We start from the raw sequence: 20,523 nt of genomic DNA on the forward strand, positions 1-20,523 counted from the left end.
AATTGCGTATTCTCCCCATATACTAGGTGTTTGCGTGATTGTTGTGTTACAAAGGGGATAACCAGGAACAAAAACACCGTGTATAGTATGCAATTGGCTATTTATTTTTCTATTCCTTATACTACGAATAAACTTTTACAAAAACAAGCGTTTTCATTTAGTTCAACATAATAACCTTCTTCTCCGAATTAAGCCGGGCGTTGGGGAACACGAAACTTTTCATATTTTCGTTGAGTTCCTCAAGCGCTAGCTGCGCTTGCAGCCGCACAACGTCGTCCTTATCGTGGTAATAGATCTCTTTGAGAGTCCTGTAAATCGGCAAAATTTCTTCTTTGAGAAACGATATCATTTCGCTTTGAAGTCCAACAAACAACTGTCTTATGACCGTAACGGCGGCACGTCGTGCCTCTACGGCCTTATCTGTCGCCACAATTGCGTGTACACACACCAAAACCTGGCATAAATGCAAATATGATAATTAGAATTCTGGCCAGATAACACACTCCGCTATAAATTCGCACCCAACATACCTCAGTTACTATCGTCCCCAGCTTGTAATTAAGCACTCTACACACTTCCCCTAAATTCGATAAGCTGGACGCTCGGATCAGGTGGTCGTCGTCCTTTGTCCCCGACAGGAAAGTGTTCAAGAGCACGGCCTTGTATTTCGGGGCCATTTCGCCTAAAATTAAGTCAGATAAAGTCTAATATTTTAGCGGCTCTGCGGACAGTAGCATATTGGGATAACGGTCCGCCTTCAAATGAAAGTAATCTAGTGATCACTACGAATAAACCGGTAATTCATGCAATTATCTCTTCCGCCCGAAGATAAGTTTAATAAATTTGTAATTGACGCTTAATTTATCACAATCTTTGCGCCAGGGATTGTGGCTTCAGTTGGCAATTACAACGTGCAATAAATCGGCAGAACCGTAATTTTAATATCAATTAGCATTAAGTTGGTGTTGTATCAATAAATTGTAACCCCTGGGAAAGTTTATCAAAATTCCGTAATGATAGTAATTCTCGCCGGTAACGGTATCCCGTGCATACAGCGTGACCTCAGGTTGAAAATCCAATAACTCACCCAAAATTTTTGTGACGCGAACCAAGACTTCGCCCAGCTTCATCCGAATTTCTTGGGCCTTTTCCCCTTTCTTCGTAAAATCGGAGTACTCCTCGCATAGAGTCTCCAGAACTGTGTCTGTGAAAGTGTCAGCTAGGGCCGCAAGGCCCTGGACGGCGTTCAAATAAATGAACGAATCGTCGTCTTTTAAGTGCAACTGCAACAAAATGATTGAGGAAAAGGTGGTTTCCGGGCGCTCCTACCTGGAATAAATTAAGCAAATACTGTTTTCTCTGAACCGCTTGTTTGTCCTTCTTTTCAATCAACTTTGATAGAGTTAATAGACCGTGCCCTCTAACTGGGAGCAAAGGGTCACAAACGTCCTCTAGCGCTTTCTCAAAATTGGTTTTCTCGTCCGTGGCTTCAGCCGAATGGGTTTCGCTGTTTATTGCGCGTTTGATTTTGTGACACAGTGTTTTCAATTCCTGGTTGTTTGACTCAGCTAGTGTTGATAAGGAGTGTTCCAAAATCTTGTATTTTGGGAAAGCACCCGCTGATGAATTTGCGATTAAATTGTCCAGAATCATCAGAACCAGGAAAATGAGCTGCTCGTCACTCTCTTGAGCCAGCACGTTGTTAATGTAATTGATGATATCGTCAGGTTTGTTCCTGAGAAACTGTTGCAGTTCTTTGTTTTCAGCTAATTGGGATAGGATTCTATGGATTGTTAAAAGGCGTTCAAGAACGGTACCCGTTACATGGTCTTCATTACCTAATAATTCTGTACTGTTACGAAGAGTCGGGAAATATTTCCCTTTGTCGGTAACACAGTTTAGCAAAAATCCGAACAAGACGATTTTTTGCTCGAGATCGAGGAGATTCAAAACTGTATCCATAACATCTGCAGTCGTGTAAATAATGACATGTGGACTGTTTTTTACGATAATCTTTTGATCAATCTCAATGACGACGTCATTCCGGAACTGTAAAATCCCGTTAAGCGTAAACCCGAAAATAAAGTTGTCCAATAATTCGTGCATCTCTGGCCTGGTGCAGGCTTGCAAAAACTTAATTAAAATCTCTCTCAGCTCCTTTCTGGTCGATTCTAGCGCCGATTTCACAGTTAAGTGATACAAATGGAACAAGACGTTGATGTAAGGCCTCAACAGATTGGTCGGTAAGCCGTCGATGAAGCATCCGTAAAGCAGACGCACAGTTTGTTTAATGTCATCCGTTACCTCCTCGTCACGAAATTGGTGTTCTTTGTTGGCGAAATATAATAACGGAGTCGTTATCCTCTTGACAAAAACTGCATCGCAAAGTGCTTTATCCTCGGAATAGAGACATTTCGTGCAAGACACAACCAACCGTTCGAAAACCAACAAATCACGGGCCTCGATCAGGAGATTTAACACTTGATTGCAAATGTTTGTCTCAAAGTCTGGGAATTTACGACAGCTCGTTATAAGCTTCGTTAGCACGTCCAGAATTTGCCATGTTTTTGTGGTGTCGTCTTCGATGCCGGAAAGCATGGCAGAAGCGATGTTTCGGACGCCTTTCGGCGATCGAATTATCTTAGTCAAAGTGTTTGCAATCGCTGTTTTGAACCACACGGGAGCATTGGCTTGGAATAAGACCATTGTTTCCCGGATCAGGATTGTGGGATGAATATTGTGACTCAAATCGTCTAATATTTTTCGAAATTGTTCTTGGTCGTGGACCAGTTTTTCATACGTTTCGAGAGTCATTACGAACTTATTATCCTGAGCGCCAGTTGGTTTTTTCAGAGGACAGTAAGCGAGCTGGTAAATTGCAACCAACATTCCTTGGAGCAAATGTGGTAAAATCAACATTCTTAAATTCGGGTATTTCATGTCCTTGTAAAACCCAAGTACGGTGCATTTTAATAAAGTGTAGTCAAGTAAAATGTCACTTTTACTGTGCGTTGGAATAAAATAAGGGAGTTTCGGTTGAATGTTTTTTAGAATCCCATTATTCATAAGGATTTGTAAGCACGCCTTTACATTTTTTGTTTCTTGGACACTCAAAACAGTCATGTCGGATGTTCCGAGCTGTTCGTTTATTAATTCCAAAATATAAAAATTTAACAACATGTATTTTATTTTATTATTGGGCTCCGTTCCTTCTAACGAAACTGCAAGTGATGGAACTTTTGACAATATTTCCTCACAAGAACACATAATGGTTTCTGAAGCTTTTACGTATCTTGTTTCAAATATGTCACCCTCGTTCTCTTCATCTGAGTCTAAAAAATATGATCTTTTCAATTTTGGACCCACATAAAACCGCGTTGCTATAAATAACGCGAACATCGAGACGCTTGTAATTTTTTAGAATATTATTTTCACACCATTTGCCAATGCGAATTTTCTCACTTATTTTTTTAAGCACTGTTTTTTTTTAATCAAGTTTAAATAAAAAAAATACGGTTTATAGAAGACAATAGATTTTATTACTTATTAATGTCACATTGAGCAAAAACTGAAAAACCTCAGATAGTATCACAGAAAATTGGGAAGAATTACGTGATTGTGTTTAACAAAAACATCTTTAATGAATTTATCGCGATAGTTTAGAGTTGCACAATGTCCTAAATTCATAACCAAATATATTTTTCTCCTATTTTCCATTGTACGCTGTTAAGTTAACGTTACGTCACAGATTAAAAGTTACGTTTCGCGTAAACGCAGCTTAAGCGTTAAGGCTGGTAACTCTTATTTAAGGTTATGTTCTATGTTATAAACAAATTTTATTACCTGTGGAAATTCCGTTGAGTTCACACAATAATTTTACCAACTGTGATTTATCCATTATGCAATTATGTTGGACAAGCGAAAGAAATAAAAAATCGTTACAAAAAATCACTTTTATTTAGGTTACAATATGCACAGCATTAGGGTACATGTTAACACTTTTAAACCACTTCCCAAACTGATCTATATTAAAATAAAGATTTCAGTAATTGGTAATACCATGTGTTGGTTATTATCATTGTGTTCCTGAGTATTGTGTGGAGTGGACTTTTTTCTAAATAAATCTATTTTAACGGATTTTGTAGGATTTTTGGAAGGTGCAGACGGTAATCATTGAAATTTTAAGTTACCACATACATTTATTAAAACAAAGGAATCAAAAAATAAGAATGAATATTAAATGATTTACATAGTAATCTAAAGATGAACCAAAGGGTGAACTTAGAATGATGTGCCACCACGAAGTGCTAAAACTAAATGCAGGACAGAACCGCCTTGAACTTTATAGTCTTGAGCAGTCTTTTCATCATTCCTGCAACCAAAAACTAGTTACTGCTGGTTTTCCCTTGTTATTTAGATTCCTTACATTTGTTTTCCTGAAAAGATTAACCTTTGTTGCTGTGGTGGAATCCCTTCTTTTTCCTCTACTCGTTCTTTAATTCTTTCGACTTTATCTGTCGGTTCTATGTCAATCTCAATCTCCTTACCGGTAAGAGTCTGTAACAAGTGAACAAACATTCCAAGTTACAAAAAAGGACTAAAAATACAACTTCTTAACCTAAAAGTTGCCGACTTACTTTAACTTTGATTAACATTGTGCTCGATTTTTTTTTAAATACCGACAAAAACTTATTATTTGGTCCCACAAGCGGGTTATCAAATTATACAAATAATAACTGTAATTTTCGATATTCAGCTGAAAATTTGCAACTGTCACCTTTTTAACCGTGATGGTAATGCAGATTTCTTTACTAGTATGGGGAGCTTTAGAAGCTCAGAATAGTGCACTTGCAGAACAGGACGTAGACAGAACCATACAGAATTTTACAAAATGTTTCCTAGAAAAGTTTTATTACGTGGTAAATTTAACCCACGTATTTTTGATAGACCCTGTATAAACGATTAGGCGCCCTTTTTATCAAAATGTTTGTCACGAGAAGTTCATTTTTGCCCCTGTTTACATTTGTATATATCGAGTTTATCTCGTTTTTTACAAACTGTATCGAAAATGCATTTTAATTTTTTAAGTAAAGTTTAACAGTTTAACGCAAACCGTGGCTTTGCTCACTTCGATTCTACCTCAATCGTGACGTGAAGTCACAAAAATACAGATTTAAGTCCAAATCTGTTCATGCATTTTACTTAACACCAAGCGAAAAAAATTAATTTTTTTTCATTTCATAAGCCGATAATTCCTTATTCCCTTCATTTTCTAATAATCATTGTTTACCTCATTCTTATTTCCTTTTTTCCTGGCAAGAATGCTCTAAACCTCCACGTGGTTCTTGCTAGACAAATTAGTTATTAATTTGACTATTTAGAGCAATCCTCAAATATAATAAGTACTTAAATATTAAAATTAAGTATTTAAGCACAATTGATCAATGCTAGACTTTCTATTTAAATGATAGTAAGGATTATGACGCTTTTCAAGATCGGGCTGGCCTGTTCTGTTCTGTCACTTAATTTTCTGTTGATGACCATCTCTGGACATAAACTGTTTTAGCTGCGACGCGTCCCCACTACTTTAGAGTTAGACCATTATAAAGCTGCGTTTGTACGCAGTAACGTAACGTAACGAATGACTTTTGGGGTAAAAAAAACAAAGTAAACATTTAATGTTACATTTATTATCATTAAGTAACAATTACTTGACTCATATTTAAATATGTATCTTAAAAATAAATTGGTTACATAAAATTGACCCTGGAAGACAAAATAGTAAATAAAAAAATACACATTTAATAACAAATCACAACTATTAGCTAAAAATACTGTTTCAGTGGACTTTTTGGAGGTACAACAATTATACTAACTCACCTGTTTTACTTAAATGTACTATAAAATATACTTTGTATGAGCATTTTCATTTTTGAACATTAGCCTTTAGTACTTCAGTTTTGCCGCATAACTTGACAAAACAAAATTAAAGATTATACAGGCTGAACAAAGCGAGCAATCAAATTTGCCTAAAGTATTAGCATCACCTTTTGTTCACCCTGTATTATTTGTGTCATGTATAGTAAACAATCACATTTTTTTTCAAATGAAAAATTTCAGTCATGCAAAACACATTACCATTTAGCCATTTCTAAACTCGCCTCATTTTCAATACTCATAATGAAAATGACACAAGTTTAGTAAGATACAAGTACGGGTAAAAAGTATTGAATTTAAAAATTTCCTATCTACATTGAACGTAATTGTGGGTACAGCAACTTGTCTAACATTATTTTCGCGAAGCTTCAACACATATTATCGAAAAAATGAGCTTGAAATTGGTGCTTTATAGTTTTGATGTTTGTTCCACACTGATAGATATTACTCGCATGCACTGGGGCGAAATCGCAAGGGAAACTCAAGGGAAGATAAAAGTCAAATGTGACAAACACTACTTGGGAATTCCAATTAAATCGGGATCAGAATATTGGAAGGATTTTCCGTTTCTTTGGCGAAAGGAACGAATCATGATTACCTAACCGTGATTTGAATAAATGTCTAAACTGGACAATATAAGTATACAGCTTTATCATAAAATACATATCTATTCTGAACATTCAGATAACACTGTTAAACGGAACGGATTCGATATTTTTGGACAAGACTATCTAACCATCGGCTAGGCTGGGTGTGACCCAGCCGTACTTGTCGTGGGTCTTCACCAGCGACCTAAAGCTCTCCTCTGCCGTCCTTTTACTGAACACTTTTTGCCCTTTGGTCTTCCTCTGGATGCGGCCCTGACCCTTAACGACACTGGCGGCGAATTGCATGATAACGGCCTCGACTGTGTAAGCACTCGCCCACCCCCTTGGTGTCAATAACTCCATGCAAATCGCGCCGCCCTCCATAACAAACCCTTTCTCTATCCGCGGCGAAATCACCCGCATGAAGGGAGGGGCGAAGGGAAAGTTCTCGGGAAAAACAACATGCAGCAGAATGTAGTTGATCCCCAACTCCTTCATGTCGTTGCCTAGTTCACTTTCAGCGTCCAGTTTGTACACTTTCACGTGCCACTCGAACAAATTATCGTCAACTAACTCGACGGTAAACACCGGGTCCGTTTTGGAGTTTTGGAGGCGCTGCAAATCGCGATACTCCTTCATGAGTCTCCGGGCGCGGACACTTTTGTGCGAGGGGCCGTCTTCCCCCTTTTTCCCCTTGCTGGAGGTGAAGGCTGGACTGGCTTGGGGGGCGGCGGGAGACACGGAATCGCGGCAACCCCTCAGGAGGCGGCGCGCGGGAGAACCAGACCCCGAGGGATTGGCCTTGCTGGGACCCTCGCCGTCTTTGTTGGAGGATTTGAAAATTTTGCGGAACATTGCGGTGACTTTTTCCTTCGATCGGCTGCTCATTTTGGCGATTTTTACGACGCAAATCCGCGACTACGGCTGCAAAACTGCTGTAAGCCCTGGAAGGGACAAAAATTGAGAAAATAAGACAAAAACTGCTACGGTTTCGTTTATTAATAAAAAATAGTCAGTGAAACCTCGTTATGTGAATAAGGTTTTTTTACTTTCGCATGTCTGTGAATAAATTAGTGCAGATATTTTTTACAATAATTTATTGGAGCGGAAAATAAGCGTTTGTTTAAAATTGTAAATGATTTTACAAAGTTACGCCGTGCGAGGGTTATTAAGTTAACTTAAAAGGTTACAGGTCAGGTCAGAATATGGTGTTCGTCAACGAGAGATTCAAGTCCAAGAGTCGGAATTATAAGCTTGCGAATCATAAAATGAAATTACGGTCCCATTTCTCTTTCAATGTAGAACTCTACATTTATTTAAAACATAAGTAAAGTAAAATAACACAGTTCTTGTGTTTTAAAATATTGTATATCGACTGAAAATAAATGCAGAAATAAAAAAGGTTTACAATCACCTACATTTACGCCAACTTTCAAGCGATGCTATCAACAATAATATTAATTTTCTAAGTTTTTAAGACTCACCTATATTTTATTCATTAACTTTTGTAATAATACGTGGTCACAAGTATGGTTTGTAAATAAAATGTTTCACCGTTTAAACTTTTTTTGGAGATAAAACAATGTATTTCGTTTTATGACAACAATTCATTAGTAAACGAGGTCTAATAACAATAATATACATTAAACTACTTGTTTAGATAAATTAGTCATACTTACATAGGAATATGACTGTTTACATTATTCGCAATATTAGGATGAAAAGTTCGAAATTCGGTTTTAGAAACCAAAGTTTTATAACCTAATGTAAAATTAATGATAAAACAGTAAAGCAAAATTAATTAATTTATGAATACACTTGAGTCTAGTAAAAGTATATTTTTACCTCGATTTTTACTGAATCTCAAAAACTTCACACAAAATTCAGTGTTTGCTATCAAATACGGAATATTTTTCTCTCGCATGTATTTTTTTAAATTTTTCTACGATTTCCTATAATGAAAATTAATTAAGTAATTAAATCGCTGCACAAAACATATTATTTCTTAGGTTATTTAAAAAAAAAGATGCTTAAAGGTTTTATGCAAAATACGTTAAAAATGTCGCGGGCCTTATTTATGTACTTTCCTTTTAATATAAATAAAAATTAAAAATTCAAGTGAACATAATTTTGGAACAACCAAACATTTTGTCACGTACTTCTTGCCCAAAACATCATTTAAGATAGTTGTTTTAGAATTACTCTCAAAACCAAAAAAATATATAATTTTAATTAATTCATTTCTGAATAAATTCACATGCAATGAGCTGATGTTTGATTTAAAACGTCTCGTGACGCTTTGCAATTTTAGTGATTCTCGTACACAAATATTGTTACGAAAGGCAAACTGAAATTTGATAAAACAATCATGACCTAATCTGTTCTAAACTTTGTGAATTAATAATGTCACAATCAATAACGTAGTTATAAGTTTGGTATACAGAAATAGAAGTTTATTCCTGCTTACAAATCACTTACAGGCGAGCTTCTAGCAATCTTTTAACATATCCTCGTTTTTTTCTTGCTTTTATATACGAAACACGTAAACAACTTTTCCATTTAATTTAGTATAGCATATTTTCCCGAGAAAATAAATTGTTTTAGCCGTCAGTCGAAATTTACATTAGATGAGGACAAGCTGAATATGTATTTGGATTATCTTCCATATCATGACAACTGGAAATAAAATGCTAGAGCGCAAAAATGCTTGTTATTATTAAAAATTAAATTAGGGCTTTTATACATAAAAGAGGTAATGTAAAATTTAATTTCCTTTTCTGAGTGACTTTGTGAACAAATGGATGAAATGTTTAGTCAACGAATGTAACCCAGTCACAGATTATTTCCTTGAACGAAAATCAAATTATTAATCGCGTTCTACTTCCAACTACATTCGATAAATTAGCTGTGGAAATCAGTCTAAACTAAAACATCCTCCAAGGTGAAGGATTTTAGCAAATTACCATGAATTTGCATTAGTAGATCCTAATCACAGCGTTTAGCACCACGTCATAGTCAGAAAACTAAAACCGTTTTGCAAAAAAAATAAATCATTGTTTGCTAATTTTAGCAACATTTGATTGATGACACGCAGACACACCTGGACAGGTAAAACAAGCACATAAAATTTGCAAGTGCACTTGCTGAATTTAGAAGCGACCTTTCTCAAAAGTACGTGATAATATGCAGTGATCAACGAATATAAAACAATAATAAATGAAGCGGCCACAACGGAAAATTTCGTTTAGTTGCGTTGACAGCGCATAAGAAATTGTTTTTGTTGTGCAAACGTCCATCTGTGTCATCACCAACATCCCTTTGTGATAAATTGGGTTCCACCCATCCGACGTTTCAAAGTCTCAAAGATAACTCAAAGAATTGGATTCATTAACATTATCTTTAATTTATTTATAGGCGACTCAATGAGTTATTGTCCCACTTATCAATAAGACGAAAAACACGATTCAAATTTCAGCAACTAAAAAATAGCATGAAATATCGATTGTCCTATTCCCGATTTTTATCATAATGAAAGCGGAATTCTACACATGCTCTGAATAACCTTACGACTCTTTAGTACCCGCACATTTGCACTTTTGTGAATAAACTAATCGCAAATAATTACTGCTAGTTCGGAATGAATGATGGGATCGTACCTGTACGATTTATTGATCTCAATATTTAGGCGATAAAAATTGTTGAAACCTGAATGGAATAACAAACAGCCCGCTAAAAAATAAATGACCAAGGACACACACTACTTAATCGCCACCGAAATCGGACCAATCAGTGCAATTAAACTCAAAATTCGTAGTTTTAAGTGCACGTTTTTTAGCAAAGCAAGTAAGAAAAAAATATATTGATTCAAGTTTAAATTTTTAGAACTAGATTATAAATAGATTCCAGGTATAAAATCTTGCCAAAGTGTAATTAACTAACACTTGTGGGGTATTTAGAACAGTTGACAAATTTCGCACAAAAAAAAATGTGGCGTTAAAAAATTGTCGTATTTTGGGTAAGTGGGGTTCAAATATTTTCAAATTTTCTGCGCTCTTTTTATTACGTGCCAAAAATTACGAGCTTTGTCGGTGGAAAAGTGTGAAAGAAGGGGCGGCGCCGATATTTTCCCTTAAATTTCACGTCTACAAAATGAGCGTACTTACCCAAAACAGTCCACTTCTCCATTGATAAAACTGAGATAAGCAAGATGTTGGTACAGGCTCTAGCTGACCCTTGCTGATAAACTGGCAGCGATGATGCACAGGCCACTTGATTTGGCGCACTAAGTCGGATCGATGGCCGGCGCCTCACAAAACCGGCGTCCAAGATGGCTCAAAAGACAGCCTCGTCAGCTGGGCTTGCTGATTACGTTAAGCACACTTTGCGGACATTAACGGCTTTATTACAATTGGAAACGACACATTTGTTGGCGTCGCCAGTGTTAAGTTTGCATGCAGCACTTTGATAATTGAGTTGGTGTGGGTGTGGGTGTTTGCAGCCCCTGGAAGGCGCATTTTTGTGTTTGTGATTTCTTAATATCGATGCGATGCTTGAGTGGGCGAAGTGGTTCGCAGATTTGGGTGACGTCATTTCGACTGGTCAATAAAAATGCACTTTTGTCAAATATAATTTATTTTATTTACAAGGTATAAAAATTACAATTTTTCGAAAACAGAAGACGTAATTTGGCGTAGACGCTACTAACAGTTTTATACATTACACAGCTTGGTACAGCGGAAAACAAAGTAGGTACTGTCTCGTTATTAGTTGGAATGTTACATTAAAACTCCGATCTACTTAACACAGTTTAGTGCAATTAGTCTTAAATTATCTTTGACAAGAATTTTTTAACAGTTCAACAATTTTAATACTTTTGCGGTTGGTAAAACTTGCACAAAAGCGTTCGTAATTTTACCGCAATGCTGTTTAGAAGCTAAAGTTTGAAGGTTTCTGTTTACTACATGCGGTGACAATGTAAGACTATCTCTTTAATAAAACGCTTTAAATTACAACACCATATGTTGGGATAATTAGAAAAGCATTACAATAACATTACTGGGAAAGTGATTATAAAAATGTGTTTCGAAATTAATGGACTTTGAACTTCAAAATCGCCGCATTCGTAAATGATCAAAAGTAAAAGAAAAAAAATCCAAAAAAATGGTATCCAACTATTCTTTGTTTCACTAATTGCACTATACTAGTATTCTCTACTATGAACTAAAAGCATTCAGCTTGAAATTAAGAAAATAATTTAATAAAGACTATTATGAGAGAGCACAAACTGAACAAAAAATATCAACTACATACCAGATATTCCAAATGTTACCTTCCACCAAAAAAATAAATACTTCCAGTTGCGACAAAACTAATTAAAAATCTATCTCAAAAATTACGATTCTCTCAGAATAATTAACTCTTTTCTAAGCTTCTGAATTTATTTAAAATTTCTCTAAATTAACAACAATCGATACAATAAAAAATTGTGAAAATTAGCAGTAAAAATATACTTTTAGAGGACTCACCTTATATTAATAAGGTATATAAAATACACAAAGGTACAAATTAATGTACGAAATGTCATTTCCAGATTATGTTACTAAACTAGAAGTAATTATTTTTTGGCGAAAGGAAGCACTTGAAACTTCTTATACGAAGGCATTTATAATAAATAAAGCTTAATATACTAAAAGCATGACTTATTTCGAACACTCAACTAGTGGATAAATCAAATTAACAATATACAGGTTGTTTACAAATGTCGGTGATCATGTTTGTTATTTGCTGTACGAGTTTTTTCTCAATGCAAAAAATTCCGTACTTAACGTGTTGTAAGAACATTTATAAACCCTGTATAGGCGTCACAAACAAAAATTATTTAGGAAGCAATTATCAACATAAATTATAGTTTTATGTTGCATTTGTAGAAAGACTAGCAGCACGTAAAATCACAGCAGTATGGAGTAATAAATAATGACGAACATATTTTTTATAATGAAGTCAAATAAAATATTCGGTTGCAACCAAAAAATACAAATATGGATATACCTACAAGTTATTGCCACAATGATATATCATAAAAAAGAAATGAATTATATTTATAAAAAAATTAACAGGTTGTCCCAAAACTCAGGTACTACTAAATGAATAAACAAGTAGTTTACAGAAGCGTCCTGACGTTAATTGCAATTAAAGTTCTGATTAACTGATTACATGGCGAATTAACTTTTAACAGCGAATTAAATTTTAATTCAGCTTTCCTAAACCGGCCCTAAGCATTTAACAAAATTTCATTAAATTTGCAGGAACACGATAAATAAAAAGAACAGCCTGTATAAATAACGTAAAACTTGTTCCACTTTCAAGTAAAAAAATTTTTAACCTGTGGTGTTCGACTCACAAACGAAAATGTTATGACACAAAGAGGATTTATAATAAAAAATGAGTCTTTTAATTAAAATTCTTTCATAGATTATCTTTGTACATTTTGAGTGTGCAGGAATAAACATTTTTTTATTTATTTTATCGATGAAATAATTACGTGCACAATATACATTTTTTACAAAAAATAAAACTTTCTGTACAAGAACTAGGTTCAACCAAGTAAAATAAATTTTATTTTCGAATTAATTGGGTTCAGTTATTGCAATAGTATGAGCATACACAAAACACAATAATAACAATCTTGATTATAATATTGACAAAATAAGCATTTGTCTGATTTTTTCCGTTTATTTCGCTTAAAATCTAGCATTGATTATGTTTGTTTACAAGAAACAATAAATTTCCTTTCCAAGGTAAAAACACGATATAAAACGCGTTCAAATTTGTTGGCCTACAAAACGTGTAAAAGCATACGTCATAACGTATGTCTATGAATTAGCATACTAACTTTATGCTTCGTGTGCTTCTTGTATGAAAAATGCGAAGCCCGATTTTTGGTAACGCCATTACATTTACTTGCGTTGCCATCAGTTTCATTATCATCTACCCTAACTTGACTCTCGTTGTGTATATCGGCATTAACAACGTGCTTATTTAACTGTTTTTCGGAATGTACTGTACACCTATCACTATTATTCGAAGTCTTCTCATTGTGTGAACTCACAACGTTTGACAGATCGTCGAGACTATTGCTGCCGTTCTTGTTATTCACGCATTCGTGCAACTCTTCGTTAACTTTAACGTCCTTGCTTTGGTCAGTTCCGTCCTCATGAGTCCATATGATAACCACTCAATCTCCTCGGTGCGCTCTGTCGCGCTGCGGTTCGGTATTTCCCCGATAAATGTAAACTTGTAACAAAATCAACACGTCCACAGCCACCTGCACTGATCCGCAGATCCAGAACTGGATCGGCGCCTCACGCAGTAAAAAATACAAAGTTTTAAAAATATCACCACACGTCCACATTATCACCATACTGACACTGCAATTCAGAAATGAATCAACCAATTAACAGCAAATCAGGCACTCACCTCATCCCTTCAGTCGATTTACTTTTGAAATTTTTTACTAACTGAGGCGTACCTAACATGGCTTCGGTAAACACCGCCAGGAAGCCCATCAGCTCCACGAAAATTATCTTGTCGATGAAAACGTACATTAGAATTGACGTCGCTATTGTAAATACCAACATGCAGTCTATGTACGACTGGAAATCGTTCCAGTTCCAAAAGTACTTAATATCGAAATCTGAAAAAAAACCTCCTTGTTTCGCCACACTTTCATGGAACATTTCAATGATTAACATGCGCTTTTGACACGTTTGAAGCCTATTTCAAATATTTAGGATTCCGAATAATTCACCGAATTCGTTGCGCAACGAAAGGTTCAACGTGAATTATTGTTATTGATTTAATTTGGCGCACGTGGTTTTCCCGCATAAATAAAACCGCCTTTGCAAACATTACATTAACTGAATTGAATTTATTGAAAAAAAAAAACACAAAATCAAAATATATGCTTAACAAAAAATTTCAATTTAATTATCGTTTGAGTTGCTGAAAGAGAAAATTTCATTTTCTAATAAAATCGAAACTCAGTGTTGTTATAACTGTGATATCGCAAGAAAATAAGTATAAATAGCCTTTTCAATGTCCAGAAGTTATCATTTCCTGCGAATAAATTAATAAATTTCATCAACAGTTCATTCAAGTGCAAATTTGCTTTTAACTCATATTATTCTTAACAAAAAATACAATTATGTATTTAAAAAAAAATCTATTTGTAGGAAATAAAAACCTTGACAAGTTTTGTAAAATAATAGCTAACAAGTCGCTCCAAATCGTACAGCATTTAAAGTCCGTATTTCCAATTATTTTTGAAACTTTATTCTTGGAGTACAAGTCGAGACAATTTGTTTTAAACCACAAAAAGCCGTAATAACGAAACTAATTTGGCGAAATAAATATTGGTAGGCAGTTTTAAAATTAATCGCGATTTCGTCGTAACAATGCAACAATTGAATTAAGAGATTACAAATTTCGAGGATACGTAACTATTATCTAAGTTTTGTTTATAATAGGCTTCAAACTAAATAAAAAATGACTTACACACCTACCATTCATTACGTAACATTTGGCGTCAATGAATAAAATAATGTAACAAAACGTGGGTCGTCAAATTCGATAAGAGTATTAGAAGCGAAGATAGTACTACTTTTATTTATTCTCTGATTAAATAATTTGACTCTAATGACCTTAGTAGAGATAAGAAATAGAAATCCATGTTAAATATGGGTTCAATGATAGAAATAGAAAAGATTTATCATGCTGACTAAAGTAATGCCAACAAACTCTAATTACTGCTGAAGAAGGGTCTTTGATAACGCTAACTGCTAGAGTTAACAAAAAAACTTGTGCTAACTTGGCAGTACTTTAAATCGTTGTTAGTACTGAAAGCAAAAGCGAGGCGTGCAAGCAATTACCACAAATATTGTGAGAAGAGCGGGGAGGCTTAGATTTTAACAATCTGACGACTTCACTGGGTTTAGCTGTCAAAAATAAAAATTTATTATTCGAATTTTGTAACGCTAATAGTAAAAATTAAAAATACAGGTGTGCGCAAAACAGGATAAAAAAATAATCATTTACCATAAATCGCATTTCTGTAACATTGAGGAGCCAATTATCTCAGATTTATTTGGATATTGATTGTTTTTCTAAAAATAACCCCTGCAAAAATCCATACCTGTAAATATCCGCTGTCTGGCTTGCATAAGCTGATTCCTATTCCTCACACGAACACATAAGTGTATCATAATGAACATTGTGACGTTCATGATTATGCTTTGGATCAAAAGGGGGTACTCAAAGTGTCTGCCGAACCTAAAAGCCCAAGATTCAAGTATGACTTTACTCAGAGCAGAGCAGCTCTTACCAAAACATGATACGTAAGGTGTTGGCCACCAGAAGGGCCAAGCAAACTAGCAGCGAAAAGCCCTCAGCATCTTGTGTCTTTCTGATTTGTCTGTACTGGGGGATGTAGGGGATGACACCTCCTATAATCATAGCACCAGCGCTGACCCAGCCGACCACTGTTCCCACCGTCAGGGACAACTCGTCCGATATCACCCAATCCATGCTTCTAACTACTTAACAACAAGCAAATGCCTTTTTATTTGCTGTTGCCCATCTTTATTACCACTGTGTTCACTCAACTGTCAAATGTCAACTAAAAATGTCAAGTTAAATGGGCTACGGTGGCGAAGGTGACGCGCCGGCGCGCCCCAAATTTAATTACAAATAAAAAACGACCCCTCTTTTGACACAAATCGGCAGTTTTTGCAATTGCCACAATCGCTAGTTTTTTTTCCCAATTAGACAATTTGTGACCTAAGGCGCACATTAACTTTTTTTTCCAATTTTTTATCGCGTAACCGTAGACACATATGTCATCGGTGTGGATAGGTTATGCTTCATGTCATTGAAAAAGGTATAAAAATAATTATTTCTGCTCTTTTACGCAATAGATTTATTGCAGCAAGATGATCACGTCCCGGCTCGTTAACCCAGTATGTAGGTGCCGGTTATTGCTGTTTTACAACCCCATATCCAACCAAATCAAGCGCGGCAAAAGCCGACAGGCCCTCAGCAAAACAGTGAGGAGCGAGGTTGATACTAATGTAAAACTAGGCGAAAAAGTGAAAGAAACGACAAAGACTGCTTCCTATTTAGGCATAATCTTGCTGGGCGTGGGGGTGACAGGCTCACTGTTTTATGCAGTTTTCAATGAGTTGTTCTCGAGTAAAAGCCCCAATAATGTGTATTCTAAGGCAGTTGAGAGGTGTAAGGCTGATCCCCGAATCCAGGATAAACTCGGACTTCCGATTACGGCCTTTGGGGCCGAAACAACGAGGAGGAGACGACAACATGTCAGTCATGTGATTTATAACAGAGATGGAAGGCAGTGTTTGAGGATGAAGTTTTATTTAAAAGGGAGTTTCCACCAAGGGACTGTGCAACTGGAGATGGTGGAGGTGCGTTTTGCAATTGTAAGCCATCCTGTCAGTTTTTTATTACTTTTTTTTAGAATGATTCGGGGAAATATGAATATCGGTACTTATTTGTTCAAGTGCACAGAATAACAGGTTTTACAGAAACGCATCTGTCCTTGTCCGGATAGAGCGAAAGTGTCACTAGCACATCTATTGTTGCCAGCGCGTACTAAGCGTTATCGGCGGGCGATTTGAATTGCCCGTAGTTACTTTTCTTTTAAAGTTTGATTGCATTTTTCGTATTGTTTGTAAATATTCACAACAATAGTTGCTAATAACACTTTCTGATGTTAGACAACTATTGTTGCTGAATATTTACAAAGAATACGAAAAATAAAATATGAGAATAAATAAAGACAATAAACTTGTAATAAAAATTTATTATCACTAGTCAATATACACGATACGATAACTATAAACTAATGATTGATCCATCAAATTATTTATATTCCCACAATAAAAAAGTTCAAAAAAGCACACACACGAAAAAAACCACAAAACAGTACTAATTTCACATAAAACAAAGCCGAGGGCGAACACCAAACAAACCAAGCACAAAATGGCGATTTACACAATGGCAACTGTCACAGGTCCACTGTTAATTTCTGCCGATATTATAGGTAGCTTCGCTAAAATTGACTATACGTGTGTGCGACATCTGCGATAGCAAGCCGAACTACAGTCGATTTTGAATTTGGCGCCTATACTTGGCTTGGTGCATTTAGGTTTCACCACCCTGGTTCAAGTGGACGATCTCCTACAAACAGCAATTGTTCTGGAAGACAACAGGAACGCAGTTTCGTCTTCTAGTTCGTCTTCAGAGCCACTAGACTTGACGTTGTAAATAAAACGATGATAATAAAGTTTGTTAAATTTTTATTGTTTTTTCTTCACCGGATTTTCTTCAAAAAACAGTATTAATCTCCTGCTAAAAATATAGTGCTTTATTTTTGCAATTATCCATGAGATTATTATGTAAAGTGAGAGGTACTGGATCCAGGCCCACTTCAGTACTTGCCAAAAGCCCGGCTTGTAGTATATCCTGTCTTCTGGAAATTCTATATTTAAGTTTAATACGAAATTTTGAGTTTTTCCAGGAGAAAAACTTTTATAGACGTCTCTCAATGATGTGGATACTGAAAAAATATGTTAGTTATTGCTTTGTAGATTCTTTAACTTATACTGTTTCTCTTTGAAAAGTTTGTGATAATGGTATTTATGTCATAGTTATTTAAATCCCCATTATCCACAATCACAGGATAATTAAATAACGTATTGGTGTTTTTTCTGTGGCAAATTAAGGGGCTAGTTTGGGTCACAACCACATTAGCCACCAATGAATACTTCGATATATAAAATGGTAACAATTCTTGAAAAATAATGGCAGTCTGCATTTCAAGAGGACAAACCTATTGGAAAAAAACAGAAATATAGAAAAAAGAACACATTCGAATTTCTTACTTGTAATTTATAATTAAATGGAATGATTATGCAAAAAGACGTGAGGTGAGTATTAACTGGAAGATTAACTTGGAGAGACAAATCTAATTCTTCTGTTTTACCATCAAAATTTCTGTCAGTTTCACGAACCTAAAAGGCACAATATGTAAATTAATAGTTACAAAACTGAAAAAAAAAACCTTGATGACTGAACAAGTATCTAAAGGCCGCAATACATTATCAAAGTGGGGTAAATTACTACACGTTATAACAGACTTATTGTAATTATTCGTAGTAGCAACAAAAATGTATTCTCCTCGAAATTTTACATCCGGTTGTTCATAAAAAGTGTCTCTTTTTAACCACAAGCCTGAAAATTTGCTATCAGAACTATCTAATTTATTAAAATTAATTTCTTACCCTTGCTTTTGTATGCAAAAATAAATGGTAACACAAGCGATAAGACCCCAAAAATTAGGGCTAGCACCGATGCTTTTGATAGAAGAGTACTTTTATAAGAAATTTTTATATTCTTTGTAAAAACTTCTAAAACTACCATCATTAACATCACAAAAATTACGTCTTGTGGTTTTTGGTCGAATTTTTTATTTGTTTACCTGTCAACTTTGAATACAAACAATTAGGTTGTCATGACGACGACTGTGTGGGTAATTTGAAAATGCTAGGGCAATGACCGAACTGCCAAAAAAGGTAACGGAAACAAAAAAAACGGCCATTATGAGAATATTAAAAAAATCCTGATTTTGTTTAATTTTCTCTGTTTTCTTTAAAACGTGTAATTTCCTTAATTTTGTACATCGATTTCCTCTGCAGTTTATGTTATAAACAAATAAAAGTAACCTTTACGTTCATTTCTTTTTCTCTCAAAACAAAAAGTACGTTTACAATTTGGCGCCTTTACGTTCTTTTACATTTTTGCCGCATTATTTTTTTATTTCTCTCAGTTTTAAGCTCCGCTTTACTTTTATACGCCTATGTGTTCTCTCAATCTCTTATTTTTGTTTACGTGTTGTTTCCTTACCTTTTCTACACTTTTTTTCATAGAAAAATTGTTACACCTGATCCGGGTTCGAACCCCCGACCTCCCCCGTTGTAAGTGGTGCTTATACCACTGGGCCACGAGGCCCCAGGTACTGACCGTGTTTTGCAGATATTTTAACACAAATTTTTTAACTAAACCAACATTACAAACTATATAATTGCAATAATTCACGTAAAACGCAAATATTTTTAGTTCAAAAATCCGCAAATTTGCTCGAGAAAACATTTTCTTCTACTATTTTTTAATTTAATTCTTCAGATTTCATCAAAAGATACCGGGCAAATTGGTGGTTGATGAATGATGACTTGATGAGTAACGATATCTATATATTGGCAATGACATACTTAATTCTTGCGTTATTTGGTTTTTCCAGTTAAATACACTTGAAGAAGAAAAAATGTGTAATACTTGGTTTTCCAAGAAAATTAATTATTCGGTAGATATTAATCGTAAAACTAGGTCACAATTTTTCACCATTTATAAAATACTTTAACAATTTATATTCTTTATTTGGAAATGTATTTAAATAAAAAAAGATGGCAATAATTTAATACTACATGATTAATAAATACTATATCTAGTTTAATTTATTAAAATTATAGTGGAATTAGTTACGACATTTAATTAGCGCAGACTAATACAATTTATCAAAATTTTTATAATTCTTAGAACTTCTAATTAGTTGAATACAACAGTTGCTCTGATGTGACTTAAAACATATTTTTATCGTTAAAAAAAATTAAGATAACCTTTATATACTTAATAATGGTTAAATTGATTCAAATCTGTCTAAGAAACCATAACAAAATAAATGAAATTTGAACTACGAGTATAGTAAAGCAATTGAAAAGGTCAATTTTAATAATTATTATTTATTACAAAACAGTTATTTTAAGCTTTTCGAGTATAGATTACAACGTTTTTCTTATTCTAAAAGCGTCCAAAAAATAATTAAATCATACAAATTTGAATTTAAAATGTTTTTTTTTCTTCAAAATAA

At 34.7% G+C, this 20,523-nt stretch overlaps 6 protein-coding genes across 7 annotated transcripts; 1 reads left to right on the forward strand and 5 right to left on the reverse strand.

Moving 5' to 3' along the window:
- Positions 1–83: 83 nt before the first annotated feature.
- On the reverse strand, positions 84–4,048 carry Tango6 (Transport and Golgi organization 6). The gene is made up of 5 exons (XM_001814799.4): positions 3,844–4,048; positions 1,330–3,332; positions 1,088–1,283; positions 531–682; positions 84–454 (listed from the first exon to the last, which is right to left on the reverse strand). The coding sequence occupies exons 1-5, from the start codon at positions 3,896–3,898 to the stop codon at positions 158–160; spliced, it is 2,703 nt and encodes a 900-aa protein (XP_001814851.2). The 5' UTR covers positions 3,899–4,048; the 3' UTR covers positions 84–157.
- Positions 4,049–4,179: 131 nt separating this feature from the next.
- Positions 4,180–4,809, reverse strand: Nedd8 (Nedd8 ubiquitin like modifier). Its single transcript, XM_008195479.3, has 3 exons — positions 4,638–4,809; positions 4,427–4,557; positions 4,180–4,372 (listed from the first exon to the last, which is right to left on the reverse strand). The coding sequence occupies exons 1-3, from the start codon at positions 4,653–4,655 to the stop codon at positions 4,282–4,284; spliced, it is 240 nt and encodes a 79-aa protein (XP_008193701.1). The 5' UTR covers positions 4,656–4,809; the 3' UTR covers positions 4,180–4,281.
- Positions 4,810–5,670: 861 nt separating this feature from the next.
- On the reverse strand, positions 5,671–11,003 carry LOC661636 (uncharacterized protein). The gene is made up of 2 exons (XM_967786.4): positions 10,688–11,003; positions 5,671–7,468 (listed from the first exon to the last, which is right to left on the reverse strand). Exon 2 carries the CDS (start codon positions 7,410–7,412, stop codon positions 6,669–6,671), a length of 744 nt encoding a protein of 247 aa, XP_972879.1. The 5' UTR covers positions 7,413–7,468; positions 10,688–11,003; the 3' UTR covers positions 5,671–6,668.
- Positions 11,004–11,138: 135 nt separating this feature from the next.
- On the reverse strand, positions 11,139–16,213 carry LOC661592 (uncharacterized protein). Of its 2 annotated transcripts, XM_008195477.3 has the most exons (5): positions 15,904–16,213; positions 15,715–15,851; positions 15,452–15,517; positions 14,001–14,217; positions 11,139–13,951 (listed from the first exon to the last, which is right to left on the reverse strand). In XM_008195477.3, the coding sequence occupies exons 1-5, from the start codon at positions 16,104–16,106 to the stop codon at positions 13,759–13,761; spliced, it is 816 nt and encodes a 271-aa protein (XP_008193699.1). In that variant the 5' UTR covers positions 16,107–16,213; the 3' UTR covers positions 11,139–13,758. The 2 variants fall into 2 exon arrangements, with proteins under 2 accessions (XP_008193699.1, XP_008193700.1); XM_008195478.3 differs by lacking the exon at positions 15,452–15,517 and having other exon boundaries at positions 15,904–16,212.
- Positions 16,214–16,261: 48 nt separating this feature from the next.
- LOC661546 (uncharacterized protein) lies at positions 16,262–17,897 on the forward strand. The gene is made up of 4 exons (XM_967697.4): positions 16,262–16,458; positions 16,507–17,002; positions 17,056–17,091; positions 17,760–17,897. Exons 2-4 carry the CDS (start codon positions 16,511–16,513, stop codon positions 17,862–17,864), a joined length of 633 nt encoding a protein of 210 aa, XP_972790.1. The 5' UTR covers positions 16,262–16,458; positions 16,507–16,510; the 3' UTR covers positions 17,865–17,897.
- On the reverse strand, positions 17,760–19,111 carry LOC107398004 (uncharacterized protein). The gene is made up of 5 exons (XM_015980521.2): positions 18,881–19,111; positions 18,661–18,830; positions 18,482–18,610; positions 18,204–18,429; positions 17,760–18,156 (listed from the first exon to the last, which is right to left on the reverse strand). Exons 1-5 carry the CDS (start codon positions 19,026–19,028, stop codon positions 17,897–17,899), a joined length of 933 nt encoding a protein of 310 aa, XP_015836007.1. The 5' UTR covers positions 19,029–19,111; the 3' UTR covers positions 17,760–17,896.
- Positions 19,112–20,523: the final 1,412 nt, after the last annotated feature.

This window comes from Tribolium castaneum, chromosome 5 (assembly GCF_031307605.1).
Source record: "Tribolium castaneum strain GA2 chromosome 5, icTriCast1.1, whole genome shotgun sequence".
Lineage (NCBI taxonomy): Eukaryota > Metazoa > Arthropoda > Insecta > Coleoptera > Tenebrionidae > Tribolium > Tribolium castaneum.

Excerpts from the sequence above, each read along its gene's own strand:
- Tango6 (XM_001814799.4), bottom strand. The coding sequence starts at position 3,898 with ATGGATAAATCACAGTTGGTAAAATTATTGTGTGAACTCAACGGAATT. Across the intron at positions 683-1,087 it reads TCGCGTCACAAAAATTTTGG|GCGAAATGGCCCCGAAATAC; the intron begins GTGAGTTATTGG and ends ACTTAATTTTAG. Across the intron at positions 455-530 it reads TGGGGACGATAGTAACTGAG|GTTTTGGTGTGTGTACACGC; the intron begins GTATGTTGGGTG and ends CATTTATGCCAG.
- Nedd8 (XM_008195479.3), bottom strand. Across the intron at positions 4,373-4,426 it reads ATCTTTTCAGGAAAACAAAT|GAATGATGAAAAGACTGCTC; the intron begins GTAAGGAATCTA and ends TTTTGGTTGCAG.
- LOC661636 (XM_967786.4), bottom strand. The coding sequence starts at position 7,412 with ATGAGCAGCCGATCGAAGGAAAAAGTCACCGCAATGTTCCGCAAAATT.
- LOC661592 (XM_008195477.3), bottom strand. The coding sequence starts at position 16,106 with ATGGATTGGGTGATATCGGACGAGTTGTCCCTGACGGTGGGAACAGTG. Across the intron at positions 15,852-15,903 it reads ACCTTACGTATCATGTTTTG|GTTCGGCAGACACTTTGAGT; the intron begins GTAAGAGCTGCT and ends TTGGGCTTTTAG. Across the intron at positions 14,218-15,451 it reads CTCTTCTCACAATATTTGTG|ATTTCGATATTAAGTACTTT; the intron begins GTAATTGCTTGC and ends GTTTTTTTTCAG.
- LOC661546 (XM_967697.4), top strand. The coding sequence starts at position 16,511 with ATGATCACGTCCCGGCTCGTTAACCCAGTATGTAGGTGCCGGTTATTG. Across the intron at positions 17,003-17,055 it reads TGCAACTGGAGATGGTGGAG|AATGATTCGGGGAAATATGA; the intron begins GTGCGTTTTGCA and ends ACTTTTTTTTAG. Across the intron at positions 17,092-17,759 it reads ATGAATATCGGTACTTATTT|GTTCAAGTGGACGATCTCCT; the intron begins GTTCAAGTGCAC and ends TTCACCACCCTG.
- LOC107398004 (XM_015980521.2), bottom strand. The coding sequence starts at position 19,028 with ATGTTAATGATGGTAGTTTTAGAAGTTTTTACAAAGAATATAAAAATT. Across the intron at positions 18,611-18,660 it reads ATACTTGTTCAGTCATCAAG|GTTCGTGAAACTGACAGAAA; the intron begins GTTTTTTTTTTC and ends TGTGCCTTTTAG. Across the intron at positions 18,157-18,203 it reads AAACTTTTCAAAGAGAAACA|TATCCACATCATTGAGAGAC; the intron begins GTATAAGTTAAA and ends ATATTTTTTCAG.